Source organism: Cataglyphis hispanica, chromosome 1 (genome assembly GCF_021464435.1).
Source record: "Cataglyphis hispanica isolate Lineage 1 chromosome 1, ULB_Chis1_1.0, whole genome shotgun sequence".
In the NCBI taxonomy this organism is placed as follows: domain Eukaryota; kingdom Metazoa; phylum Arthropoda; class Insecta; order Hymenoptera; family Formicidae; genus Cataglyphis; species Cataglyphis hispanica.
The window spans coordinates 3,479,907-3,504,407 of NC_065954.1; the positions used below are offsets into that span (position 1 = coordinate 3,479,907).

At 41.0% G+C, this 24,501-nt stretch overlaps 1 protein-coding gene across 5 annotated transcripts in view; it reads left to right on the forward strand.

The window, feature by feature from the left end:
* LOC126852706 (probable serine/threonine-protein kinase dyrk2) overlaps nt 1-24,501 on the forward strand; it is a 142,953-nt gene that overhangs the window by 28,041 nt on the left and 90,411 nt on the right. For 4 of the 5 annotated variants that reach the window (XM_050597770.1, XM_050597779.1, XM_050597761.1 and 1 more), the window contains one exon: nt 21,590-23,761. In XM_050597770.1, the coding sequence (XP_050453727.1) occupies nt 22,103-23,761 (1,659 nt within the window). In that variant the 5' untranslated portion in view covers nt 21,590-22,102. Of the gene's footprint in view, nt 1-2,301; nt 2,496-21,589; nt 23,762-24,501 lie in introns of those variants that run through there. The other variant, XM_050597788.1, reaches the window with a different exon arrangement.

Below are 24,501 nucleotides of genomic sequence, written 5' to 3' on the forward strand. Positions count from 1 at the left end.
TATGTGCGTGCACGCGGGGACTCATGCATAAGTATGAGCGAGCGGAGAGAATGTGTGCGTGTGTGGTGTGCGTGTGTGGTATGCGTGTCCGAGTTCTTTTGCTCGGTTCCCTCTCTAACAGGCCGCTTTTTCCGACAACGATATTTCGGATTCCCGAGTGAAAGTAATGACTGCGGTTTTGCACGGGAAAGGGAGAAGGGGATCCTGCCGGGATGACGACGACGATGCGTAACGCGATATATTCGCGCCGGTCAATTTGCCGGGGCGGTGGAAGCGCGAGAGGATGACGCGCCTCGTAAACTCCCCTTCCTTAACGCGACCGCTTATTTACGCGCCGCGTTTTATCTCGCGAAGGAGGCTTTCCATTACCCCGCGGTAACGCACCGGACAACGCACATCCGCACAGTTAAGGAAATTATTTTTACGCTTTGTCGCGCGAGAGATCGCGCGTTCTATTATCCTGCATCAAAGTGGCCATTTTAGTGTCAACTAACTAGACCTTAATTTACCGTTCGAGAACGTTGTACTTCGAATGTTTTTATCATTATTACAAATTGAATTATTTTATGTGCGCACTATTAGTAGTACTTTTTATATTTTTTTCTCTCTTCATCAATTTGTCCGGTCTAAATTAATCAGATTCGGAAGTTTATTAGTAATAAATTACATTATCGAAACCAAGAAAAAAAAAAAGAAAAAAAAAAGACCAAAATGTAGTAAATGAGGCGCAGTCAAATTTTTAAAATTCCGAATTTTAAGAATTTGATTGCATCTCATTTACTTCGCTTTAGCTCTCATTTGCCTTTTTTCCTGATTTTGATTATTTATTATATTAGAGCCTAACTTTTCTTCAATTGAGTAATAAATTAACGCAACAAATTAGATTCAATTAATACTTTATTATAAATTACCGATAAATTACAGATTTACGAAAATAAAATTTGTCATGCCCGTGTGATAAATAATTTTTCTCTTCTCTCTCTCTCTCTCTCTCTCTCTTTATGTCTCTTTTCTCTACCTTTCATTTATCTGAGCTCATTTAGGAATTCATGACTCGCATGCGGCTCAATTCCTTCAACACAATAACGAGCTGATTTGAGCCTATATCGTGAGATCAAAAGGGAGGGACACAGTCGTAGATTAGCGATAGTAGAATACGTGCATAGAGATTTTGAACGTATCTCCTAATCGGGGTCTCATGAACGATGACGCGACAGCAAATGGGATAGTACCGCATTAACGCAACGCGACAGTGATGTAGAGGCAGGAAAAATGAGAAGTGACGCGTTCTCGTTCCTCGCCTATGCTGTCCTGGTACTTTCTGGTGCCGCTCTTTCCTCCAACCTTTTTTGACTCATCGCCGTGCGAGGAATGCTAGGCTGCGCTTTTACGAAATTTTGTTATTTATAGCCGCTCGAACATCTCTCGCGTCGTCGACGTCGTCTTTCGTCGTGAGTACAATGGGACATGTAATGGGAGTAACGACCGAAAGCGGGATGGAACATTCGACGGCGAATCTATTAGCGCTTAGAATAGAAAAATTAAAACTTCAAACGCGATGCGCTCTTCGCCTCGAATTCTGAGTGTCCCCTTTAGCGCTAAATGCGACGTAAAATAGAAATGCTAATGCAGAACATAAATTCTAATGACAGACGATTATTTCTGTTTTAATCAGTTCGATATTAATTCGATAGCAGATTTATTCAGATTATGCGTTACATCTTTTTTCGTTCGGACAAACTGTATCTTATACTGATTTTAATTTCTAATTTTATTGCCCCATGTATTGTTCATTATATATTCATATCTTCTCTCTCTCTCTCTCTCTCTCTCTCTCTCTCTCTCTCTCTCTCTCTTCCCCTCTCTCTTTCTCTCAAAAACATTTAGTTTGATGTAAATTCATACATATTGTAAAGATTTGTTATTGTTATTAAACTTATAGATTTCCGTGTTGATTTTTTGCCTTGTTTGTTTGATTCGTGTTCTACAGTGAACCGCCATATCTCGACGCAATAGCACATGCTGTTATGTTTCTCGCGATAATTTTTGGTGTGGCGTACATAATGAGTCTCCCTCGGACTCTCTCTCTCTCGGTGCTACGATGATACCGTAATAGCATTTCGCAACATTCTTTCGAGTGATGCCGAGTATGAAACGCGCGGACGTGACTAACGTTGTTTCATTAATATCGTCAGTGCCTTTCTTTCTCTCACGGCGCTGCCGGTTGATATAGTAATTCTCGGCCTGGCACGGCTTAACCTCTCTGTCCGGGAGACGCTGCTCTATGGGACGTGGGAGTTGGCCGGAGAGAACGGGCGTCGCCTCCTCCTTGCACGCGGGTCTATGACTATCCTATCCGCTCGTTGGTCAGTCATGGGTCAGTGCATCTCACTTCCCAGTCACGAATCCGAACGCCGGTGTACGGGCGTAAGACTTCTCGAAGGGAGCTCGCGTCTACGCGGGAAAGAAATAGCAGGAAGTTCAGTGATACAAAGGTACGTCAAGTACGGGAACCTTGGAATTTTTTTTTTCTTTTTTTTCTTTTTTTTTTTTTTCTTTAGGGAGTATGTAGAATTCATATTTTTTATCATGGAAAATTCCCGCGAAAAACTCCTCCGCGACGCAAAAACACGGTTCGTCATCGCGAATTCTTGATGAGAAGTCCGCTTCGCATTGTACCCGGACATTTCCATTTTCGACTCCTTTGTAAAAGAGAAGGAGAGAGAGAGAGAGAGAGAGGGAGGGAGGGAGAGGACAGCTTTGTGAATCATCCGCTATTCCAATTTTCAGAGTCATACTCTTGAGCATGGTAACAAATTACAACGCGGAGCTTTGACCGCGAATTTTTAATGACACGAATTTTTTCTTCTTATTGTTAGTATATCTTTCTTTATGTTGGATGTTGAAATTATTCTAATGTATATATATATATAAAATATATAAACAGACTTTTAATATATATTTTTTTCCGCGATACATTATTTTTATCGATGATATCCAATAACTGATATCGATATTCGCAAAAATTGTTGGTTCGAAACGCGCACCACTGACGACTGTACGCTTCCATCTCGCTGCAAAATAATTGACGCGTTGCAGTGGCTGAGAATTTTTCTCATAGACCAGTAGCTGCTTCGACTCCGCACACCGTGCGGTTAGAGCCAATTATAACTATAATCACGGCAAAAACGCATACCGACCGTAGAATCGCCCATAGCACGCGATATTTCTCGTATAGATCGCGATCGTAGATCGTTACATCGCCCGGAGATATAGGGATCTTTTCGCGAAAAGCCGAAGCTCGAAAGACTTTATTTGTTAATAACCGCGACGACCAGATTTTCCGCTCGAGCGTCCTTGAGGTGAAAACACGTTGTCTGTTAGTCAAACTAGTTTGAAATTACCCGTGTTGCGATACGTAATGATCACTTTTCGTTCGTTCTTTCTCGAGACTCCTAGTCCCAGCCACCCGTAATTACGGCGTAGTTATCGGGGCAACTAATGATAACGAGTCAATATCAATCGCACACCGCGCTCTCGTTTTTCACAAGGCCGTGCGCAGAAATAGATTCCACGTTACCGCGAATAGATTCTCGTCGTGCCGAGCGAGCTCCTAGGAAAAGTGCCACCGGCGAGACTCTTGTTTACAGTCGTTGAACTCGCAATTATGTACTTATGTTAAGGATTGTTGGCACGCCACACGTATACGCGCGCGCGAACATACACGCTGTCTGCGATCAATCAAAAATGACGAAGATATACACGGTAGTAAACGAAAGCGTTCATATCGTGTCGATAATTTCTCGAAGAAATATGAATAATTCTTCGGAAAGCGGAAGTTGCGTAGATTCGCCACGTGCAGCTTCCTTCATCTTCCGCGATTTGTTCCGCGATGTAGATATCGCGAATACGAATTTCATGCAACCGCGCGAGAACGATTAAGTGCGTGAGGATCGGCATTAAAAAGGACATACGTAGAAAGTTACGACTTGTCGTAAGGAAACGATCCTCGCGCGCGATACCCGTCTCCCACGGCACGTGTGTTTAATCTTCTTTATTATGAGAGACTCTCGTCTGAGATCATCTTACTATATCATCTCTCCCAGTGTCTCACGTTTGTATTCCTCTTAATCGTTTTTCATACTTCACCGCCGTATCCTTCAATCGCATTTGCATTTCTACATCTCTTCTATGTCAATATTGATACAATCTTTGTTAGAATAGAGTCGTAAAATTTAAATCGTTATATGTCAATTTTTTTTTTTTTTATTTCCTACTGACTCGTTAAGCGAAAGTCGTTAATGCTTTCCGTAAAGGGAGACCATCCGGTAAACTCGCAGATTCATTTCGATTCGACTCACGTAATCGGCAAACCGCTTGGAAAAGTCGGGAAAGACGGGGGATGTTCGGTCGACGATGGGGAAAGATTTGATATTAGATTCGCATTTAAGCCGCACTCATTAGATGCGGCATACGCAATGTGCGTGTCTCCTCCTCGTGATTTCGCCTCGACACACGCGTAGAGTACAGTACGCTGAGACATCGACGCTGTCCAAGATTTCTTAAAATAAAAACTGAAGTCTCTGCGCAATACACGAAAATTTCCAGCCAAATGGTTTAATTGAAATTTCAACTTTTCTTTTTAAGTTTACATTGTTATACAGGATGGGTCCAAATGTTCTGGTCGGACTTTGGGATTTTATAGGAAATTTAATTCTGAACAAAAAATTTCCTATAAACATGATTCGAAAAATGTTTTCTTAAAAAGTTAAAGCCCAAAGACCTCTGAAATCACGGTTATTTTATACATTTTTACAAATAACAAGAAAAATATGCGTTTTTTTTAAAAAGTACCGAAACAAAAGTTGTAGGGAATTAAATTATCTTTCAAATGAGATCAATATGAATGTAGTTAGATACTCGATATAGGTCTTGAGATAAGAGATAAAAAGCTCTAATGTCGATAATCAAAAAAATACTTTTTTGTATATTTTATTGAAACTGGTTATTTCAAAATCTAATAGAATGTACTATAACCACTTTGACCTCATTTGAAAGATAATTTAATTCTCTACAACTTTTGTCTCGGTACTTTTTGTTAAAAATCACATACTTTCCCTAATATTTGTAAAAATATATATAAAATAATCGTGATTTTAGAAGTTTTTGGGCGCTACCTTTTTAAGGAAGCATTTTTCGACTTATGTTTATCGCAAGCTTTTTGTTCAGAATTAAATTTTCCATAAATTTGATTCAATTTTTGTTACCGCTGACCGAGGTCAGTGCAACGAGTCTTTTACGTCACAATTTACGCCGCACGCACTTGCTGTAATCCGCGTGTCACGGCCGTGTGCAAGTCTTCGCTTCTTAGCGAGGAGATTCCTCACGCCCAGCGTGTTCCTGCGGATAATGGAAAACACATTTTTCGTGCCATCTAATGGTTCTCCCGTGCGCGGTTATTACGAGTAATATTAGCTTCGTCGCGTACGAGGCGTCATCGTCATCGGTTCGCCGATTCCGCAAAGATCGCGGCTAAATTGATCGTTCCTTGTTTTAATACACGTACGCCGTAATCATGCGTAATTCGATACGTAATGCGAACGAGCAGACAAGTGAATCTTAATCGTACGTACGATAAACTCCGGTATCTCACTACGGCCATATCTACGCATCTTTGATCGTGGTTGCATTTCGGAATGCAAACCTTCACGTTTCTCTCAATTGTGTCCGTGTCGAGTTTTCAACACTTTGCATTTTAACTGGCTGCATTTTAACCGCTAGATATCATTATTTCCAGATGATATCAATTTCTGAGAAGTTTAAGTTAATTTTATTTAATTCTCATATTTCTCTTCTGATAAATCTCGAGATAATTTTTTTACGAAAATTGTTTCCTGCACTATCTAATTTAGCTGTCCTTGAATTCTGGACAGACATCTGAAAATAAATAGAATTAATCATGAAAAAATATAAATTCCAGAGATATTACAATTTTATTGAGCGAAAAAAAAAATATATATTTTCAAAATAAAATATGCAAATTCCGTCCCGCGCGAAATATGCATTTTTTTTCAGCGAGAAAATCTGCATAATATTGAAATTTCATAAAATATATTTTTCTTATTCGAGAAAGAGAGAGAGAGAGAGAGAGCTCTGAATTATACTTGAATCATTTACAATTCAATTATGACTTATATTTTGGAATTCGAAATCTTGATATTTTTCCATATTCTCTCTCTGGAATCGAGAACTAAAATTTTGTAACATATTTTTTCTATCCTCCGAATTGAATCAGAAATATGATATTGATTTGAATTCCTGATTTTTGAACCTGCAGTATTTTTTTTTATCGAGGTAAATATCGAACTAAATATCTTCAGATTTCTCTACCTCAAATAACGGTCGCATGAGAGTCAACGTAGCATCGAATAGCTGCGTTCGCGAATGCTTAGCTGAGAGACTGTACCCGTATTACAGCCAGCACTCACTCTTCCATGCCCAGACAAACCTCTGTAACCAGTATAACCATCATGACCACCGGTATCGATGTTAGTCCGCGGTATCTCTGGACGCCGCGCGATCTCGTATTATATAACACATAGACGCGTTCGTTCGCTCTCGCGCGGGACAGGTTACGCCAAAGTGGCGTATCACGAGCAGGTGTAGCCCCCGGGACGTATCATCAGGGGCTATCTGTAAAAGAAGTTTTGATCGACGAGCATGGCTAAAGCCTTAGCCCCGCGGGCTAGGCAGACCGCGCGATTAAATTACGCTCGCTCGCGCGCACGTGCATTCGCGAAATCAGTTTGCGCCCTTTATTTCTGGACTATCCCCGGTCCTTGTTTCCCCCCTTGGTTAGAGCAAACGGCACGGACGTTCGCAAATTGACGCAAAGTATAGAGCACCACAACCCGGCAAAGCCCCGCCGATATCGAAATTTCGCGAATGTGGAGGATATATTGATGAGCTGGCATATAACTTTTAAACGAATTCATTTTTTGCTAGAATATTTTTTTTTATGCTAAATAATTGTAAAAATTATAAAGTAATGTATAATCCTAGCTTATCGTTTATTTGCTTTTGCAATATATGAGGATTAATTAATACGATTTTTAATTAATTTATCAATGCAGACTATTTTTATTTATCTCAATGCTATCGATTAATACTCATCTTGATAACATTTAAATGAATGTCAGCATCAATGTCCTATTAAAATCGTCGCTCAAATTTGCGAGAGGGATCGCTATATGCAAAGTAGAAAGAGAAAGGAGAAAAATTTAAAAGCGGAAGAAAAATGTAAAAGAATGCATCCCGTCGAGCAACACTCCTACGCGACAATATGGCGACAAGTTCGGCTCCACGCAGCATATCGCACCTACCAAGGAGATAACGCTAGTAAGGCGCTATTTCATGTACGGATACCCGCATTTAGAGCCGGTACAGGGCCCGAGCAACACCCACGCGACATAGTCGCCGATCCTTATGCAGTAACATTATCCTGTTCCTTCTCTCCATCTCTTTTCTTCATGGTCTTGGAACTTGCGTGTTCGGATTTTTTAAAAATTCGTTATCTCCTGCGGAGTAAATTTTCGAGTGTTTCCGTTTTCATGCATTTGATTTCGTGTTAAGTGATCTCCGCGAAATGATGTACAATCATTATCCAAGTATAATCGGCAACAGGCCATTGATCTCTTCCTTTTCATAAGAAACTTTCAAGATCCGCTGTTTGCCAAGAAATGTAGGATCGTCAAAAAACTCGGATCGTTCTTGCATATATATCCGCAATCGTCCTTTCCGCATCTTCGGTTAATTAAGATCCATCGTGATGAAATCGATGTAACGGGTGAATCTATTAATACCATACGATCAAAGACAACACTCGTTAAAAACATTCATTACAACCGGCGCGGTCTAATCATCTCAGGTTTAATTACCCCAGGGTTTATAATCGTTCCAGTCGTTAACGCAGCCCTGGCTAGGTAGGAAATCGCTTTGCAAAAGATTCCAATAACCGCGAGTCAATAGTATACCTGGTAGACAATGACATAGGTAGAGAACTCTGTAAGTAATAACCATCTGATAGATATATACACACGCATACTGCACGGAAACGAATCGCGAGAGCGAGGACGACGGCAATGATCCAGCAGCGGCCTTGCGTTTCTTTCATCTTTTTTCGCCTTCTTCGAATTATGTTCGATTAGAAGGTACAGTCGGATGGTAGTGATGCGAAATAATTTCAAGAATTATCTGTGATGAACTCGTAGAGCGGGGTTACATTAATTTTGTAAGGATCGCTTACGTAGTCTTTCTGTTCATCTCTGCTCCGAAATAAAAAAAAAAAACACGTTCTCATATATATATTTATATAATAAGATACATTTAGAGGAAGAAGAGAAAGAAAGAATAATTTAAAAATTTTTATAAATGAAAGAATATATTAACTTCTTTTTTTTTTAATTTAATTTTCTATTTAATTATTTTGCATTATTTTTTATATACTTAATTACTACTTAATTTTTATATTCAAGACATCTCCCTCATTCTATTACAAGACATAATTTTAATAAATATTTTTAATTTTGAAAAATGGAGAATTTTTTATATCTATTTGAGAAAAATATCTTCCCCTGTCAATTGATATGAATTTTTGAAGTGACGGCATTTTATTGCTAGGTCCATCGAGTACAGATTAGGTGTCCATCATATCGATTACTCACTGGAATAACTGCCGGGAATATCATGTACATCGCAAAGTTATAATCGCACCGCGTTTAGGATACGTACTTTTTAAAATTGAGTTCTATTAAGCTGTCATGTTAATTTGCGGTCACGCGTTCTTTCTATAAAGACTTTTCAGTGTGCGTTTTGTTTGTCGACGAGTATGTCTACGGATACGTCTTCAGTTAGTGGCTTGTATTGATTATCGATGAAAGAATAACTTTGCCGAAGGTCACTCGAGAGTCGGAAGAGACGAGTCGGCGCTCGATTGAAGTTTACCGTTGATGTTACGTATTTATTGGCCTGCGCGAGAACGATTAAGTTGATTCATATAAAATCAACCTTTTAGAGAAAGAGAAAGAAAAAGAGTGAGCGAATTACTCTTGAGTAAGTGTTCCATTAGTAGCACGAAATTGTATTCCTGCATCGCTGCAGGTTCATCGACAGTTCGATTACTCTTAAAATTTTTCTACAACGACGTAGCTAGAAACTTCCGCTTTTCGCGCAGAACTCGCTCTAATCCTCTCTCTATATTTTTATTTTCAAAATAAAATATTTCTAAATCTTAAAATTTTCTTCTTGAATTTATTATGTATTTATTTTTGTGTAATACATTACCAGCATAATGCACATTTCAAACAAAGTGCAAAGAAATGAAAACGTTTTCATATAGGCAGCTTGTCAATGATAAAAAGGCAAGGGCATAAATCGATGCTTCGCGTGGTAATCGCGATTGCCGGGGGCGGCGATTCTTGTTCTGCGTCGCTTTAGGAATTACAATTTAATGAAGACGACCGTTGTACAACTGCGGTGGCGGTAGTTTTCCTAAAGAACCGGCTAAATAAACCGTTACGCCTTCGGGTCGCCGGGTCAAGCAGATACCTATCTCGATTTATAGCTCAGATAATAATCTACTGTGACAGATCATATGACTAGATAATAGCGGCTCTGCCGAAATGTCCGTCGTATAGGTTTTCTTTTTTACGTACATACAGTCTGCTTATAATTACTCAGTTGAAAAAGCGCGATCTTTAATCAGGCGGTTTATATATGAATATCACGTGCTTATCCGATAATGAATTTATCGTCACTCTTAATTTCTAATTACCGGGAATTTTATTTCGTGCATCGGTTTCTGGGAGAAATCGCTTGACCGGTAGTTTTCGATGAATTAAGAGACTAATTAGAAAGTAGCATTGCAACGCATTGTTAGCGAAGGTTTTTGACCGGCATAATGTTGAAATACTATGGCAATTTAAATCGCTTTCTCTCTTCCAGCTTATAAAATTAGATATATATTTTTCATCTTTATTTTTAATCTAACAATAAGCCATTTTTGAAAATGCTATTTTGTTCCGGAAAATACATATATGTATACACATGTGGCTCATCCGGCTATATTTGACACAAGCGTCTTTTGATATGTTTTTTCTATACGTTCGATATATAATGATGAGAAAATTTTACGCGGTTGAATTTATGTGTCACATTGATATTCAGGACTATTAAATATCAATCGTGCTATTAAAAACGGTCGTAAATGTCGCGGGGCCCACTTCGTTTCGGCTTCGAAGCGAGCCTATTCGAGCGCGGCCTACTCGCTTTCATTCATCGGCGTCCTTGCGCCACTTCTCTTTCCCGTAGGGGAAAATCGTCGCAATTGCACGTGGACGATGATCGATATCGAGGGACTTAGGGGGACTTATCGCCGCTGCGGTTTCGAAGGTAACGAGACGTGAAGCGATACACGTCGAGATCACGTCGGAGATAAAAATGTTTCTTGTATCACGAAGACGACGACAAGCTCTCGGGACGCTTTAATGCATCGTAAACGATCCCGATCCACATACTCGGGCGACGTAGATTGAAATTGATCGATCAAAATTCGCGCGCGACCGCGAACGATCAAGTGAGTAATTCGCGACCGGGATCGTTGAAATCTTCAACCCTCACTTAATGGACTACCCGTTGCCGAGTGTCATCGTTGTGATAAATAATCGCACTTGTCGTCGTTTAGGGAGCGTAGGCGTGATTTCTCTTTCTCTCTGTCTCTCTTTCTCAATCCGGCGAACAATGGCAGATTGTCGGCTCGTTATTGTCGCTCAGTCGCGCGATGCGAAAATTCGCGCAAATAAAGTGCGTATCGCGCGACCCGCTCGCGGCTATCGAACGAGATCGTTTACACTTGCGTGACGTTAATCGTTGCCGAATTTAAGCGTGACGTAAGCGGATCTCTTCGAAGGATCGTGGGTTGAGAAGGTCGCGTTTCGGAAGGATGCGGATGGAAGCCGGTTAGCGTGATTTAAAAGCGACGAGATCATTACGTAAATATACATTGCAAATGACTTGACTTACGTCATTGTAAATTATTTTCGATTTGCTATGATTCTCAGCGCGCGCCGTGCGAATGCCTCTATCTTCTCGAATGAAATTGCGTCAAGATCACGTACCGTATGCCGGAACACGATCCGCTATTGTGACTGTCAATTTTATTCGCCATAACTGTTACTTTACAACCTCGAATATCGATTCGATCTTATCGCGTGTCACGTAGCAATATATCCTTAAATCCTATATGAAAAAGGACGGGAAAAAAAATCTACGCGGAAGAGAGCGGATGAAAAGTGGGCGATGCTCGTGAATTTTTATGATACGCGCGCGTAATCGTAATTTTTTTTTTTTATTATTACAAGGAATATACACGCGCGCGCGCCTGATCGCTGAACGGAAAAGACAGAAATCTCTAATCTACCCACACCAGTTTATACGCATGTATCTGCATTATGTCATAATGTTACAGCATAAGTATATCTGACGAGTTTCCGTTGCGCGCAAAGCTCTTCTTTCTTTTCCCCTACATATATTAATTAATTAATATATGTAGGTATATTAATTAATTTAAGAAATTGCTACGAGATGCTCGAATAGCAACAGCGGATGATTCCGTGGATGTTTTATATCATTTCCCGAATTTCTCGCGTTTATTCGAAAGGGGCCCGTCTTTCTCTGCGCCTTTCATCGCGCTTCAGCACGCAAGCATGATAACAATAATTCATATCTCGGAGTGTTCGTGCAATTTTTGTTGGAAATGTTTTTTTCCGCGATGATTTAACGCGATGGTTTTGATATGGAATACGATAAATATCGCAAATTAATTTTTCTTTTTTATTAGAATTTTTGATTAGTGTAATTATGTTACACAATAATATTTTTGAAAAAATTTATTTTGAATTTGTTAAAAATGTATTATATTAATATTTGACACACAAAATACATAGGGACGACATATGCAATTGTTTTATGCTCATTTCGAAGCGTTGATAACACAGTTTTCATCCACGTTCCATATCACATCAATCGCGACCCTCACGTGAGGGGCAACGTGCAAGTTTAAATCGGCAGCGATATAATTAACACGCCAATCAGTAACAAAGGATTGGCGTGCGCATGCACGTCGCTTTAACGATCGTCGACAATTAATGAGTCCGGCATGTACAGCCGCTAATTATGTAAAAGTTCACGCTTTCCTCGCTCGCGGCACGTGTCCCTTCTCTCCTCCTCCGTCGTCTTGTCTTTTCTCTATCCTTTTTTTCTACTTCCTTCCTTCTCTGCCATTCTCTTGTTCGCTTCTTTCATATTTCATTCCTGCCGCCCGTATCATTCGCTCCAAGTTGCACGCATAATTAGCCCCGTCGAGTATCATATTCGGCCACGGTTGCGTGCGCGCTCCTTTGGTAGTACCAAGCGGGATATTATCGCGATGCGTCATTATCAGAGCGAAAGGGAGATTTCGTATCTATCACCGTGCTGTTCCGCAACGGAAGAATTTGCACCACAACAATTTGCGTTTTCGCGCGAGTTTTTTTTTCCATTCGTTATTATTGGCGCACTTTCTGCAAGAAATTTATTTATTGCACATTATTATATTTGGCGCGAGATTGCTTGATGTATATAACAAGTACAAATTGGATGTGACGTTTTTCTTATTCCAATCTCTCGATATTTCAAATATGAAACCTCCAGAAGCCTCTTTAGACTCTCTAATAAATGTCGAAACGGAGAAATTTATTTATCTGCCTTGGAGTATTCGCTATCATATGAACCTATTGCAGTCTCCTGTTGTAGGAATAAAAGTATCCGGAGTCTGGTTCGCAGTGGCGAGAAAAAGCCACTTGCGCGTCGCGTAACTCCACGCTCGCGTAAGTGCGGGAACAATGCATGCGCTTGTGGCGTGTCAAAAGGCGGGGTGTGCCATCGGCTCCGACTCGCTGCTTTCGTTCCGTTGCTCTTCTTACGTCCGAGAAAGCGACATTACATTATCGTAAGCCGTATACAAGTTCGCGTCCCTCTCGCTTTTCGCGCAATAGCATGGGTAATACATAAAAATGCGTAAATCATGCGTTGCTGCTATCGATGCTTGGCGAATTGAAAAAATTTTATATCGAGAAAGAAATTTTTTTTTACAACCGTCAGAATAAATTATCTAAATTCTGCGCGCCCAAGTGTGCGTAATATTTCGATCCAGTGTTAAATTAGCTTTCAGTAATATCTCTTTCGATGAATTCGATGTTTCTACATCATTATGATCGTATAATTAAGAATGTTTTCACTGCGCAGAAATCGCTATCGTTAGACTTTCTCGTTAATCCCTTGGAGGAATCTCAGGATTTCCGCGATCGCGTTCACGAAACATATGCCGCTATAGATTTTTTTTTTTTTTGTGCTCGGTCTATAACGGGTGGCGTATACGCTCTGCTTACAGAAGATTTCTAACATTCACGGCCTGCCGCTCGCCGGCGGCCTTAATGGCTACGTCGTATTAACAATCCGGTATATTCTTTCTTTTTTATTTTATCCAATTCATGAGAGAAAGCGTGTGTCTTGGGATGCGTACATCTGCAAAATGAGCGCGAAAAGTCATTGGCGAATTAGGGCTTTTGCATTTTTGTTTGGCATGCCATTAACGTCTTATCATAATAGATGTGACGTTTTACATTGGCGTTTTCATAGAAAATTACGAGCATGAAATTAACATCCTTATATGGAGGGTCGACGAACATTGCGCATCTCGTTATAATTTTGAACCGTAATGTTTCCTTGATAGGAAATATAATATAATTATACAGCGTAACTTTTAATCATTGTTTTCGTTAATAGAATGCCATTTGCAGAAATTAATCTGAGATATTATATTTTTTTTGTCTTTTTTTATTATTCCCAGTTATTTGCAATTGAAAATTTCGCAGAGCATTACGTTCATCACATCGATCCGTGCAATTTACATCGAATTGTCATTTGACATTGCAATGTAACATTACGTTACACCGTGACTCGCTCGGCCGAATCTCTAGGGGCGAGCGCGTAAACGTGATGATATACATATATATATATATATAATGTACATATATATGTATATACATCTATATACACACATGATGTATGTACATACGGTGTGACGGTGCACGTGCGGTATCGATTTCGCGAGCACCAATTATTTTCCTCCTGCTCCGTCTGCCTCCCGGCCGCCGGGGGTGGTCCTCGGGACGACAGGGGCTGCGGACGACGGGAGCGGGGCCGCTGGCCGACGAGGTCAAAGTACGGCGACATAAAATCCATTAAACTCGCGGTATTGTAAAAGTATGTGTACACCGTGCGCGAATCGCGTGATTACCGCTTAATTGCGTTAATGCTCTTCCTTCCCGGACGACTGAATATAGAGCTCTTGCAACGCCCGGTGATTTGTATGGTTAATCCACTGACGGTGACGTGTGTTCATTATTTGCACGAACGAATATTTAGAGTCATTGTGAGGGGAAATGTTTGTGTGCTCGAAGAAATTTGTTCTTTAATCCGATGACATAGTCATACAGTTGATGACAATTTTTCGATTATCTGTAATAAAATTATATCTGTATAAAGTTATGTTGCTCGCTCGCTTTATACAAATGACATTCAATTGAGCTTATCGACAGATGTCGGCGAAATGTTATAGATTATCGTAATTGGCATCTGTCACTTGAAACCGTGCATTACATTGGTATAATTCGAATGTAGACTAATACGTATGATGCGCGCAAAATGTGTATATACATATATACATCATGTTTATATACACCATGTTTATATAGCGATATGTAATTACGGGTGCGACATGTCCGCATTATTAATGGGGTGGTTAGTAACCAATTAAGAGAAGTGACTAATTAAGGGAATATTTACTCCAAATATTAGCAACTTCTTTCCTTTTTCTAATTTCGTATTCGGAAGATAATCATTATATTCGCGATTGAATGAATAATTTGCCACAAAGCGAAGAAGTACGTGCTGCTTATCGATCGCGCGAGTGCGATGACCGTTAATTAATTATTACAGCCGATAATTGCCAGAGTGTAGGGAATATCTTAATTGTACTTTACAACTTATTATCTTTTAGCGTCTTTTTAAATTCTTTTTTGCGTTCATTAATGTCCAGCACAATTATCCCGACGATCGAGATTCGAATGAGAAGATCGTGAGGAGAGGGAGGAGGGGAGGGGGGGGGAGGGAGAAGGCAGGACCGAGAAAATTAAATTCTTGAGAAAATCAGGTTCGACTTTTCACACAGCGAAACTATCATCCAAGCGCGACGTCTTGCCTAATGTTATCCCAGGTGTTGCGAGTGATGCCGTTGCTACTGCAACTTTAATAGCGATTATGCGCTTCCCCCGGTGGCCCCGGTATACGGGCGCTCTCCTAATTGGGTGTCGGCCACATATGTAATTCCGGAATTAAAAGTTAACGTACGCTTCGCCGTACGTAATTAGCTTGACGCCGCGCGGTTCTCCAGCTTACATTAAGTTTAGTAGGGTAAACGTGTGCCAACTCATCCCGCTCTGTATACTCAGCCTCACGAGCGAGAATCTCTTTCCCACACTGTTATTACGAAATTGTATAGCTGTACCTAGGAAGAGCATACATCTTTCGAGCAACTGCAAAATCGCAAAAAGCAGCCTTTTTTTAAAAATTTACATTTATTTTATATTGAATTACATAATATGTATTTTCTCTTATTTCATCTTAAATCTTGTATTAGTCATTTGTATTAATCATTTATCTTATTCTTTCATATTAATCTCTCATCTTAAGCTTTTTATTTAATTTTTTTAATTAATTTCAAAAATTAATTTACTTTTAATGACAAATCATATATAACGCTTTAATTAAACAACACTGTTATTGATTTTTCTTCCCTCTCTTGATAATCCAGAGAGCAACACCAACCTCTTGCAGGTCTATTATGCCGCCCATCATTATCTCGACGCAGCCATTGGCTGAATAGCGTATTGTTCGTTGAAAGTGTCTCCCGTTCCCGATGAGCTCCCGACGAGCTCCCGACATAGCGAAGGCTCGCGTCACGAAAATTCCGTTCGCATGGCATGACTTAAGTAACGATTATTATCCCAACGATGAGAGATGTTCCCGCATTTAGATTTCTTGTAGACATATTCCATTAAATTTGCCGATTTTATATGATATTGCTTTCCCGTCATCGTCGTTGGTATTGTTGTCAGTCGTTGCATTCTACTTGCCGCCAACGACTGCTTATTTTAACTTTCCATTTCTTTTTATTGTTATTAATTATCTTGGTGTACCGATGCAATTATTATTCGCTCTCTGGGAATTTTCAATTCGCCTTTTAAGTTCTCAGATGCTTTTACATGTCTGATAAGTAACAAGCTTTGGTCGATAAATAAATGATAAGGACATATAGAGAACAAAATTTGAGAATAAATAACGGACGCAACAAGATATTCAAACCGCGAGTCATCATATTTCGAGGCACGCTACAGCAAAATTTTAGAATTAAGTTTACATGTTCATCTTCCTGAATGCGCCAAAGATCGCACTTGAAAGATGATAAATTTATACTGAAAAAACTTGATAGATGAAAGGAATGATCGACTTTGTCAGATTCTATGGCTTGAAGATCGAGGCAAGCTTCGATACAATATATTTGACCTTCTTCATCTTCCCTTCATCCGCCCTTCGAATTTCGCCGACGCGCTTCCGCTTATCGAGCCCATATTCGGGCGGACATTTATTGCCATATTTTATATGCCTGTCAGTATCTTTCGACGGGACGCGGTTACGTATTTCTTAACGATCGTTCGATGGCTCGTCGAAATGGAGCCTCCTTTTCAATATCATTGCTATAAACGAGAACCTCGCGTGTATCGTCTGGAAGATAGTTGAAATATATACGATGTTTTTACGTTATTCTTAATTTGCATTAAATTGAATACCAAGACATTTTTATGTTTCTAATTAATCAACGGGAGATTGAAAATCATTACGGATAGTGGAGAAGCCACGTTTCCGAATAGATTTACATGCCAAGACCGACTACATCTCTGACGAAATTTTTTTCCTTTAGTATTTAATATTTATCGTAACTTTAGAAAATTATCGCGAACTTATTTCCTTGACAGATAGCGGGGAACTGGTGCGATTGTTATAAAAAGTACAGAAGTATGACGAAATCGAATATTGTGTAACGAAAAGAAATGAGTCAAGCGTGTATCTCGATTATGTATCGGCACGCGGGGAAACAATTTTCGCGCGCGCGCGCGCGCGAAATCGACATGTCATAACACAGCATTTGGAATTGCCAGACGCGATTTTAGCACGTTTACGTGCACACGTGTGTAATCTTGCGATTGCAGCTTGCTTCGGCGCGGAAATCTCTTCCGGTTAATAAATCGCACTACGAAATTATTCCACTGCGCAATTCTGGGCGGCCACAATGCAAGCGCGGACGTCGATGACGGTGTCAAACCTGTCGTAAGTCAGAAACCCCTCAGATTCGATCGGAGATTGAATTCGAGCATGTTATTGCATAGCCGGGAAATTCCCACTCTCTCCCTTTCTCTCATCCAGTCACTAGAAGCTATTGACTCATCGATAAATTATCCTGTCTTAATTATGCGTTAAAAAAATAACGGAATGAACATTTTAACAGCGCATTGTTACATCATGACTAAGCACTTGCAGTCTTATAATCCTTTCTCCACTGGAGGAATATTCTAAAATATCAGATTAATTGTTCACGATTGAGATAAATAACTATTTATTTAATTTATGCTTCTCTGTCTAACTGAATTTGTCTTATACACTGCGTTCTTATTTTACGTCGGCGATTCGCCCGTGAAAGCGGAATTAAGCAACAAAAACCGTCGTAGATTTCCAGCGAAACCGTACGTTGCGTTTTCCTGTCGCGATCGCGCAACTCCACCGCCTTTCAAAATTAATCGGAGCCTCTCGGGGACGACGCGCCGGGAGGAGGAAGAGCTTTCAAATTTCTTTCGCAATAAATCTCTTGGCGTAAGAGTGCCGCGGCGCCGCCCGAGCGCCCTTATTATATACCGGGCCCGTAATTAGTTACGGCCGAAGATTCCGGCCAATTATGTCGCGATATCCAGAGCGCAAATGCGCGCGACGGATTATTTTTATACATACTGCATTCTCTCGCGGCATCGCGTTACGCGCGAATTCATGACGTTCGACGCGTGCGCGCGAACCATGCGAGGTGAGAGTTTGCCGGCGATCAGCTGATACATATGCACGCGGTGTTCCAGCAACGTCCCCGAACGAGAAAGACTTCAATCGTAGATTTCCTTGGCGGATTCGGATCTTTCTCAGCTGAAATTGATGAAATGATATCGTCTTTCAAAGGAGAGATCTGAGTCGAAATTTTATTTTTATTTTTAACTTCAATTTCCTCACATTTAGATTCTAAAAAAATTTGATAAAATTTTTGATAGATTTAATTTATAAGAATTGAGTTCTTCTATTTTATCTCAACAGTTTCTCACTTATTACTTAGAAATTCAAAAAAGGAACTTTCGGAAACTATAAATTAAATAGTTTTAAAAAGGATAATTTAAAATATCAAAATTTATTTAAAATCAAAATAGATATTAGACTGACACTTGAAATTTTTAAAATAGGAGAAAATTTTGGCTCGAGGATCGGCAATTTTTTAATATTATAATATTATAATATTTTTAATATTAAATATCTGGACAAGGAATAAAAAATTTCTACAAAGTAATAATTTTAAATTATAATTCGATTACATTTATATATACAACAGAGAGATTTATGTAGATGTACGCGTAGATACATTCATCACTCTTATTCTGATTGGATTCATCCCGCGCGCAATGACTGTCGACTTTATGCCCTGAATGCTATGCGGTTCGCGATTTTCTAGGATGATACGTATTGTCCGTTTAAAAACGACATGGTCAAATCGTCGAGCTAATTGACTAATGCTTTCGTGCTCGCAACGAGAGCGCGAACCGTTTTGCATCCGCGAAGGCGCGCGTTGGCCGTAAAATTCGGTTTAGCTTAAACTCACGCTCTTATTTGATGCGTCATGTAAACAAAATATACATGCGATACATGATACGTGAAATATACATGTTCAAGTATCCAAGAATGCAACAGCATTTAAATATATGCGTACATTCCTGCGCGAGGAATCGAGGCTTACTTACCAGAATAAAGACGAAAGTTTATTACATGGCAATTGTACATACACGCATACATACACATTAATTGAAATTTCAACTAAATTACGGTACGTGCTCTCGAGAAAATTCCCGCGATGCGAACTGTGAGGTGAGATACCCACGAAATGACGGTCTCGAGAATCAAAGAGAGATCGCATCGTCGAGGCCAAAGGATATGTGCTAGAAAAAGAGCGAGCGTAATTGGAAAAGCGATCGATCGGCCGGGGCAAATATCTCCGATATCTAATTGCGCGCGATTCGCGGCTATATTCCATTACGTGTTATTATTGTTACGACAGGCGTTTGCGCCCGCTCGCAAGAGCGGGGATTTCGCAAGAGCGCGCCGCGAACTTTTATTCGCGCGAACGCGGCCTTGCCTTTTCGCATCGCCGTGCGTCGCTTACGCGCTACGTGGTTCGCCGTGTGGGTGTCACTTGCTTTCCCGCCTTGAAAAACCTTTCACCCGTTTTGCGCACCTACGTACACATGTACATACAGACGCGCAGTAGACGACGGGCCGCGTGCCGTTGCTATAAAGTCAGAGAAATCCGCTGGGGAGCGGTGTAACTCGTTTTGTATCGGAGCCTATGTTAGCGCGAGCGAGCGAATTCCTCCGTTCCGATCGCGTCTCGTATCTACGGGGTGTCGCGGAATCACCGGATGTCTTACGACACGCGGATAATTACACGGATTGCTTAAAACTGACACGAGCGAGTCGAGCGTTCTCTTGAGATATCTCTATGTGACGACACGGCGTTGCATATATTATCAACAAAGCTGATGCAGTTTTGTTTGCGAGACAAAGAAAAGAAAAGGGAAAAGAGCCTTAATTAACACTTGCGATTGACTAAAGTGTCATGATAAAGTGCAATCCTCCACCTCGCGTCTTCCTAGCATTCTTCGGTAACTTCACCTTCGGAAAGCTGTCGACTTGACAAAGTACAAAAGTTTCGTACTATATGTATTTCTTCTTTTTAGAGAGAACCTTTTTAGGAACGGCACGGTTTGCCACTTTGTCAAGTACACAACGGATCTTTTTAATTAACTACTGGATGCGTTTCTTGCGAATATTAATCACGAAACTATGCTAATTAGGAAATAATTACGCCAATATTGTAGACTTAAAAGAGAAGAGAGATGCCGTCGTGTCCTAAATTTTGAAATAAATCCTCCTTTTTCCTTTATCCTCGTCGACGAAGTAATTCCGTAATTCTCTCGGCTTCTGTTTCCCCAGAGCTTCTTTTTAATACGTTGCATTGATTATGTATTATCGAAGAGCATGTCGATACATCATCGGCTTTTATTTTCATTGCATCAAAAAAATTACAGTCGTGTCCCATTAATCATTTTTACATTTCATTAGCGACATTTTTACTGATGATGTTTCCGCGAAAATTCTGTTATATTCATTTCGTTGTGTCACAATTTCAACAGCGTACAATTCGGCTTTGCAAACTGTGTAATCAAATAACAACATTCAAGCATTGTATTTACATCCGAACGATACGCTCCAATTCTGTACTTTTATTCATTTTCATTTGCATTTAATTTCGTAACATTATATTTTAATCACCGTATGTGTGTTTGTATTATAATATACTTACACTTGCAAGATTGAATGGAACGTAATATTTGTAAATTCCGAGTTAAGTAGATTAAAAGCAAGCTTTTGATAAAAAAAATATTTACATATTTTTATATCTGTTTATTTAAATACTCTAACAATATTTTGATTATTTAAATTTTAAATTGGAAGTTTATTTGTAAGCTTTATATTTGATTTTAACACTCTCCTTATATTAACATTAATTGCATAAGAAGAATGTTTATTCTCAGGAAAGAATTATTTTTTGCTCAGAACTCCACTCTCATATTTACGAGAGAAAAATTTAACGAACCCGCGCGTTTCACCACGTCGCTTGTTCATTGTACAAACACGGCAAACTTTCATGGAAAATACTTTGAGCGGAGAAGGTAGACATGCTGATATAGCTTGTCTCGTTGGCCGCAGAACGACCTTCATCCTTCACCAATCTCCTCCTGTGAATCACAGCTCGCGAGATCATCCGCAGAGTTTCGATACCTAATCTCGAGAATCGTCGCATTTATCACACGTGTCTCACGATGAAATTACCGTTCCTCTCTTGTGCCCCTCCCCCCCCCTTTCCCCCCCTGTAACGTTGCCCTCCCCGTTCACTTCATTAGGCACTTTGATTTTTTCACGGACGCGCCACTGCTGTCGTTTCGTTTCATCGCAGGCATTTTTATTTTGAGTTTGCTGTTCCCTACCCTGTTCCTACTTTCTGTTACAGATCTCGTACGATCCATAGACGTCGCATACGGTGCATGAAAGAGAGAAAGAGAGAGAAAGAAAGACAGACACTTTGTACACGATGAGGATGTAGCCCGTGGCAGGGTGGCTTTTCGACGACAGAAGGAGATAGAGAAAGAGAGAGAGAGAGAATCACACGAGTCTCGAGTCAGGGCGATGATGACGCGCGCGATACAGGGAAGAGGAATCGAGCGCGGCAAGAGCAGGTTAGCCTAGAAGAAAAGGAGGGAAGAAGAGAGATCCTCTCTTCCGGATGTTATCGCCGAGACTGATAAAAACACTGCCAGGAGTAATGTCGAGCTGAAATCGCTGCTCCGTCCGCTGTACCGTTTTCTCCTTCGTCGATTTTAGCTCTCACTTCTCGCTAACTGCCTCTCCACCTGCCTTGCCCCTTTGTATAAGCCCTACCCACATCGTACACACGTTCACATTAATATCAATACACAATCCGCCTCTTACGTGAGATCGAAGACTGAAAATAAAAGGTGGCGATATGTTGGGCGTGAGTCAGCCGGGCAATACGCCCTCGAGCTTACGGCACTCGGCGAGCTTCTCGTGCTTGCAACGCGGCACCGCCAGCGAAGGTCATCGCACGAGGACCTCGACGCTGCTGCAACAACCGAGTCTACAGCTGAGCAACGTTCATCATCAATACGGTGGTCAGACGGCGGTGGCGGCAACGCATTCTTCCCTGCTGCAGCATCATCGGCAGTCCCGCGAACCATTCGATCCCGTCGTTCAAGACGGTAATGATTATGGCTTTGTAAAGATCCGACCGCGGCTGCGTAGCACGAATGCGACCTTGTATCACGAAGAGGAGGTGGCGGCCGCGAAGAACGCTCTGAGAGAACAGCGCGATGCTGCCGCGTTCAGCGATCGCGAATGCGATTCCAATTTCAGGGACTGCTCACTGAAGGTCAAAGACCGCGACCTTTCACCGAAGGGAACGGCCAAGAATCAGAATCCTCTTAGGGGCGCGTTAATTCTCTTCACTTCGACATCATCTTGGTGGAAGGCCCGACAACGAGAGGAACAATTTGCGGGAGAACGGGAGAAAACCACTAGCAGCGGTCCTATCGCTGTTGGCACTTCGTCGGTGCGCCACTGGTCCAATATCTCGATGGCGTCGCCCTCGAACGAGAGAAAGTGGCCGTCCTCAATGACGTCGCCCACGAACGAGCGGAAATGGTCCGCAAGTAACAGTCTGCTTACATCACCGTCGAACGAGAGGAAGTGGAACAGATCCTCGGTCTCGTCTACATCGACGAATCAACAGGACCGGAAGTGGCGATCTCTCGGCGCACTTTTGAAGACTCCCGCCAACATTGGCGGCGGTAGTTCCCACACTAGCCAGAACTCCTTGTCGCACAATATGAGCGTGTCCATGATTGAGGGTGAGCACTTTCGCGAGGAATCACGCGGTTCGAGTTGCAAGGGGCGCTATCATCAGCCGACTTCCTACTCGGCGCGAGTCTCCCGAGTCAGTAGAGACGTTTATCGAGAGAACGGAGAGTTTGGCCAGGCCGTTGGCAGGTCGAAGGTCAGCCGGAGATTGTATCAAGACAACGAGCCGGCAATCGATCGAGATCTGGACGAGAGACACGTCGTGCCACGTAGCCGTCATCAACTGGATGATCCCGAACAATGCAGGAACAATCGAGACGGTCGCGATTTCTGCAGAGCCGCGGAAAAGAGTACCGTGGAGACTCGCACTATGACTTCCACCAACAGATCGAATCGCGCGCAGAGCTTTTATCTGCTGGAAGATTTTCTGCTACCGCAGCCGCAGCAGCCGAGCAACAAGTGCACGACGAATGTATACGTATCTCCATCATTGGCCATTAAATGTGGCCAACAAATGTCGTGCGGCATCGAGCACGGCAGATTGTGCGAGGTCAGACAGGCGACCTGCCAGCAGACAAACGTCGCCAGCAACATCACGCCGCCGCGACGTCACAACTCGAGTTCAGACAGCCTCGAAGTGGCCGCGAGTCCGCTGCCACCACCGGTGCCGCCGCCGCCACCGCAGGCCGCCGCTGGCAACAACGCGCGGAACGACCGCGAACGGAATGACAATCCGAAGGATACCAGTAAGGATGTGTGCCCGTGCAAACTGTGCTGGACCAATATGCAGAGATCTCTCGTAGAAGAGGTAAGTGAGTTCTCCTCTCCCCCTGAGGGGTGCACCGGACAATAATTGAGTCGTTCGTCACACCGCGTACTCCATACACGGAGATCCGCGGGAGATTCCGCTTGAGAAATGACGCTATGATTAAGGGACTTTGACAAAGAGTCGCGCGCTGGACGGGGTCGCCGTTCCCGCCTGGTCAATTCATATATACAGACATACAAAGTGTCTTCCAACACAATCTCGTGTATATATATATATATTATATATATAATGTATCTGAAAAATTTTATTTACATGAATTATTTGTTTAAAATTAATTTTTTCTAACAAAAATGCTGCAATGTAGGAAATTACTTGCGTTAATAGAATTAAAATTTATGACAAATTATTAAGATATATAGTGCTAAAAATTATGATATTTGAATTTTAAATAATTTCTATAGATTTAATTGATATAAGAATTAAGCTCTTATTTGATATCTCAAATAGGTAGTAAATGACTAATTTTTCATTTAAAGAATTAAAGAGGAGCTTTCATCAAAAATATAGATTAAATAATTTAAAAAAAGAGTGATTTTTAAACTATCAAAATAGATGCTAAGTTGAAAATTCTATGAAAGTAGAAGAAAAGATTTAATTCGAGTACATCTGAAAGAAACCGATACTGCCGAAAGAAATCGAATAAAGTCAGGGCAATTCGTACGAATGGAATTATTGGTTGGCTCGTGGTTTTATTGTAATCGTCATTCGCGATGTTTATT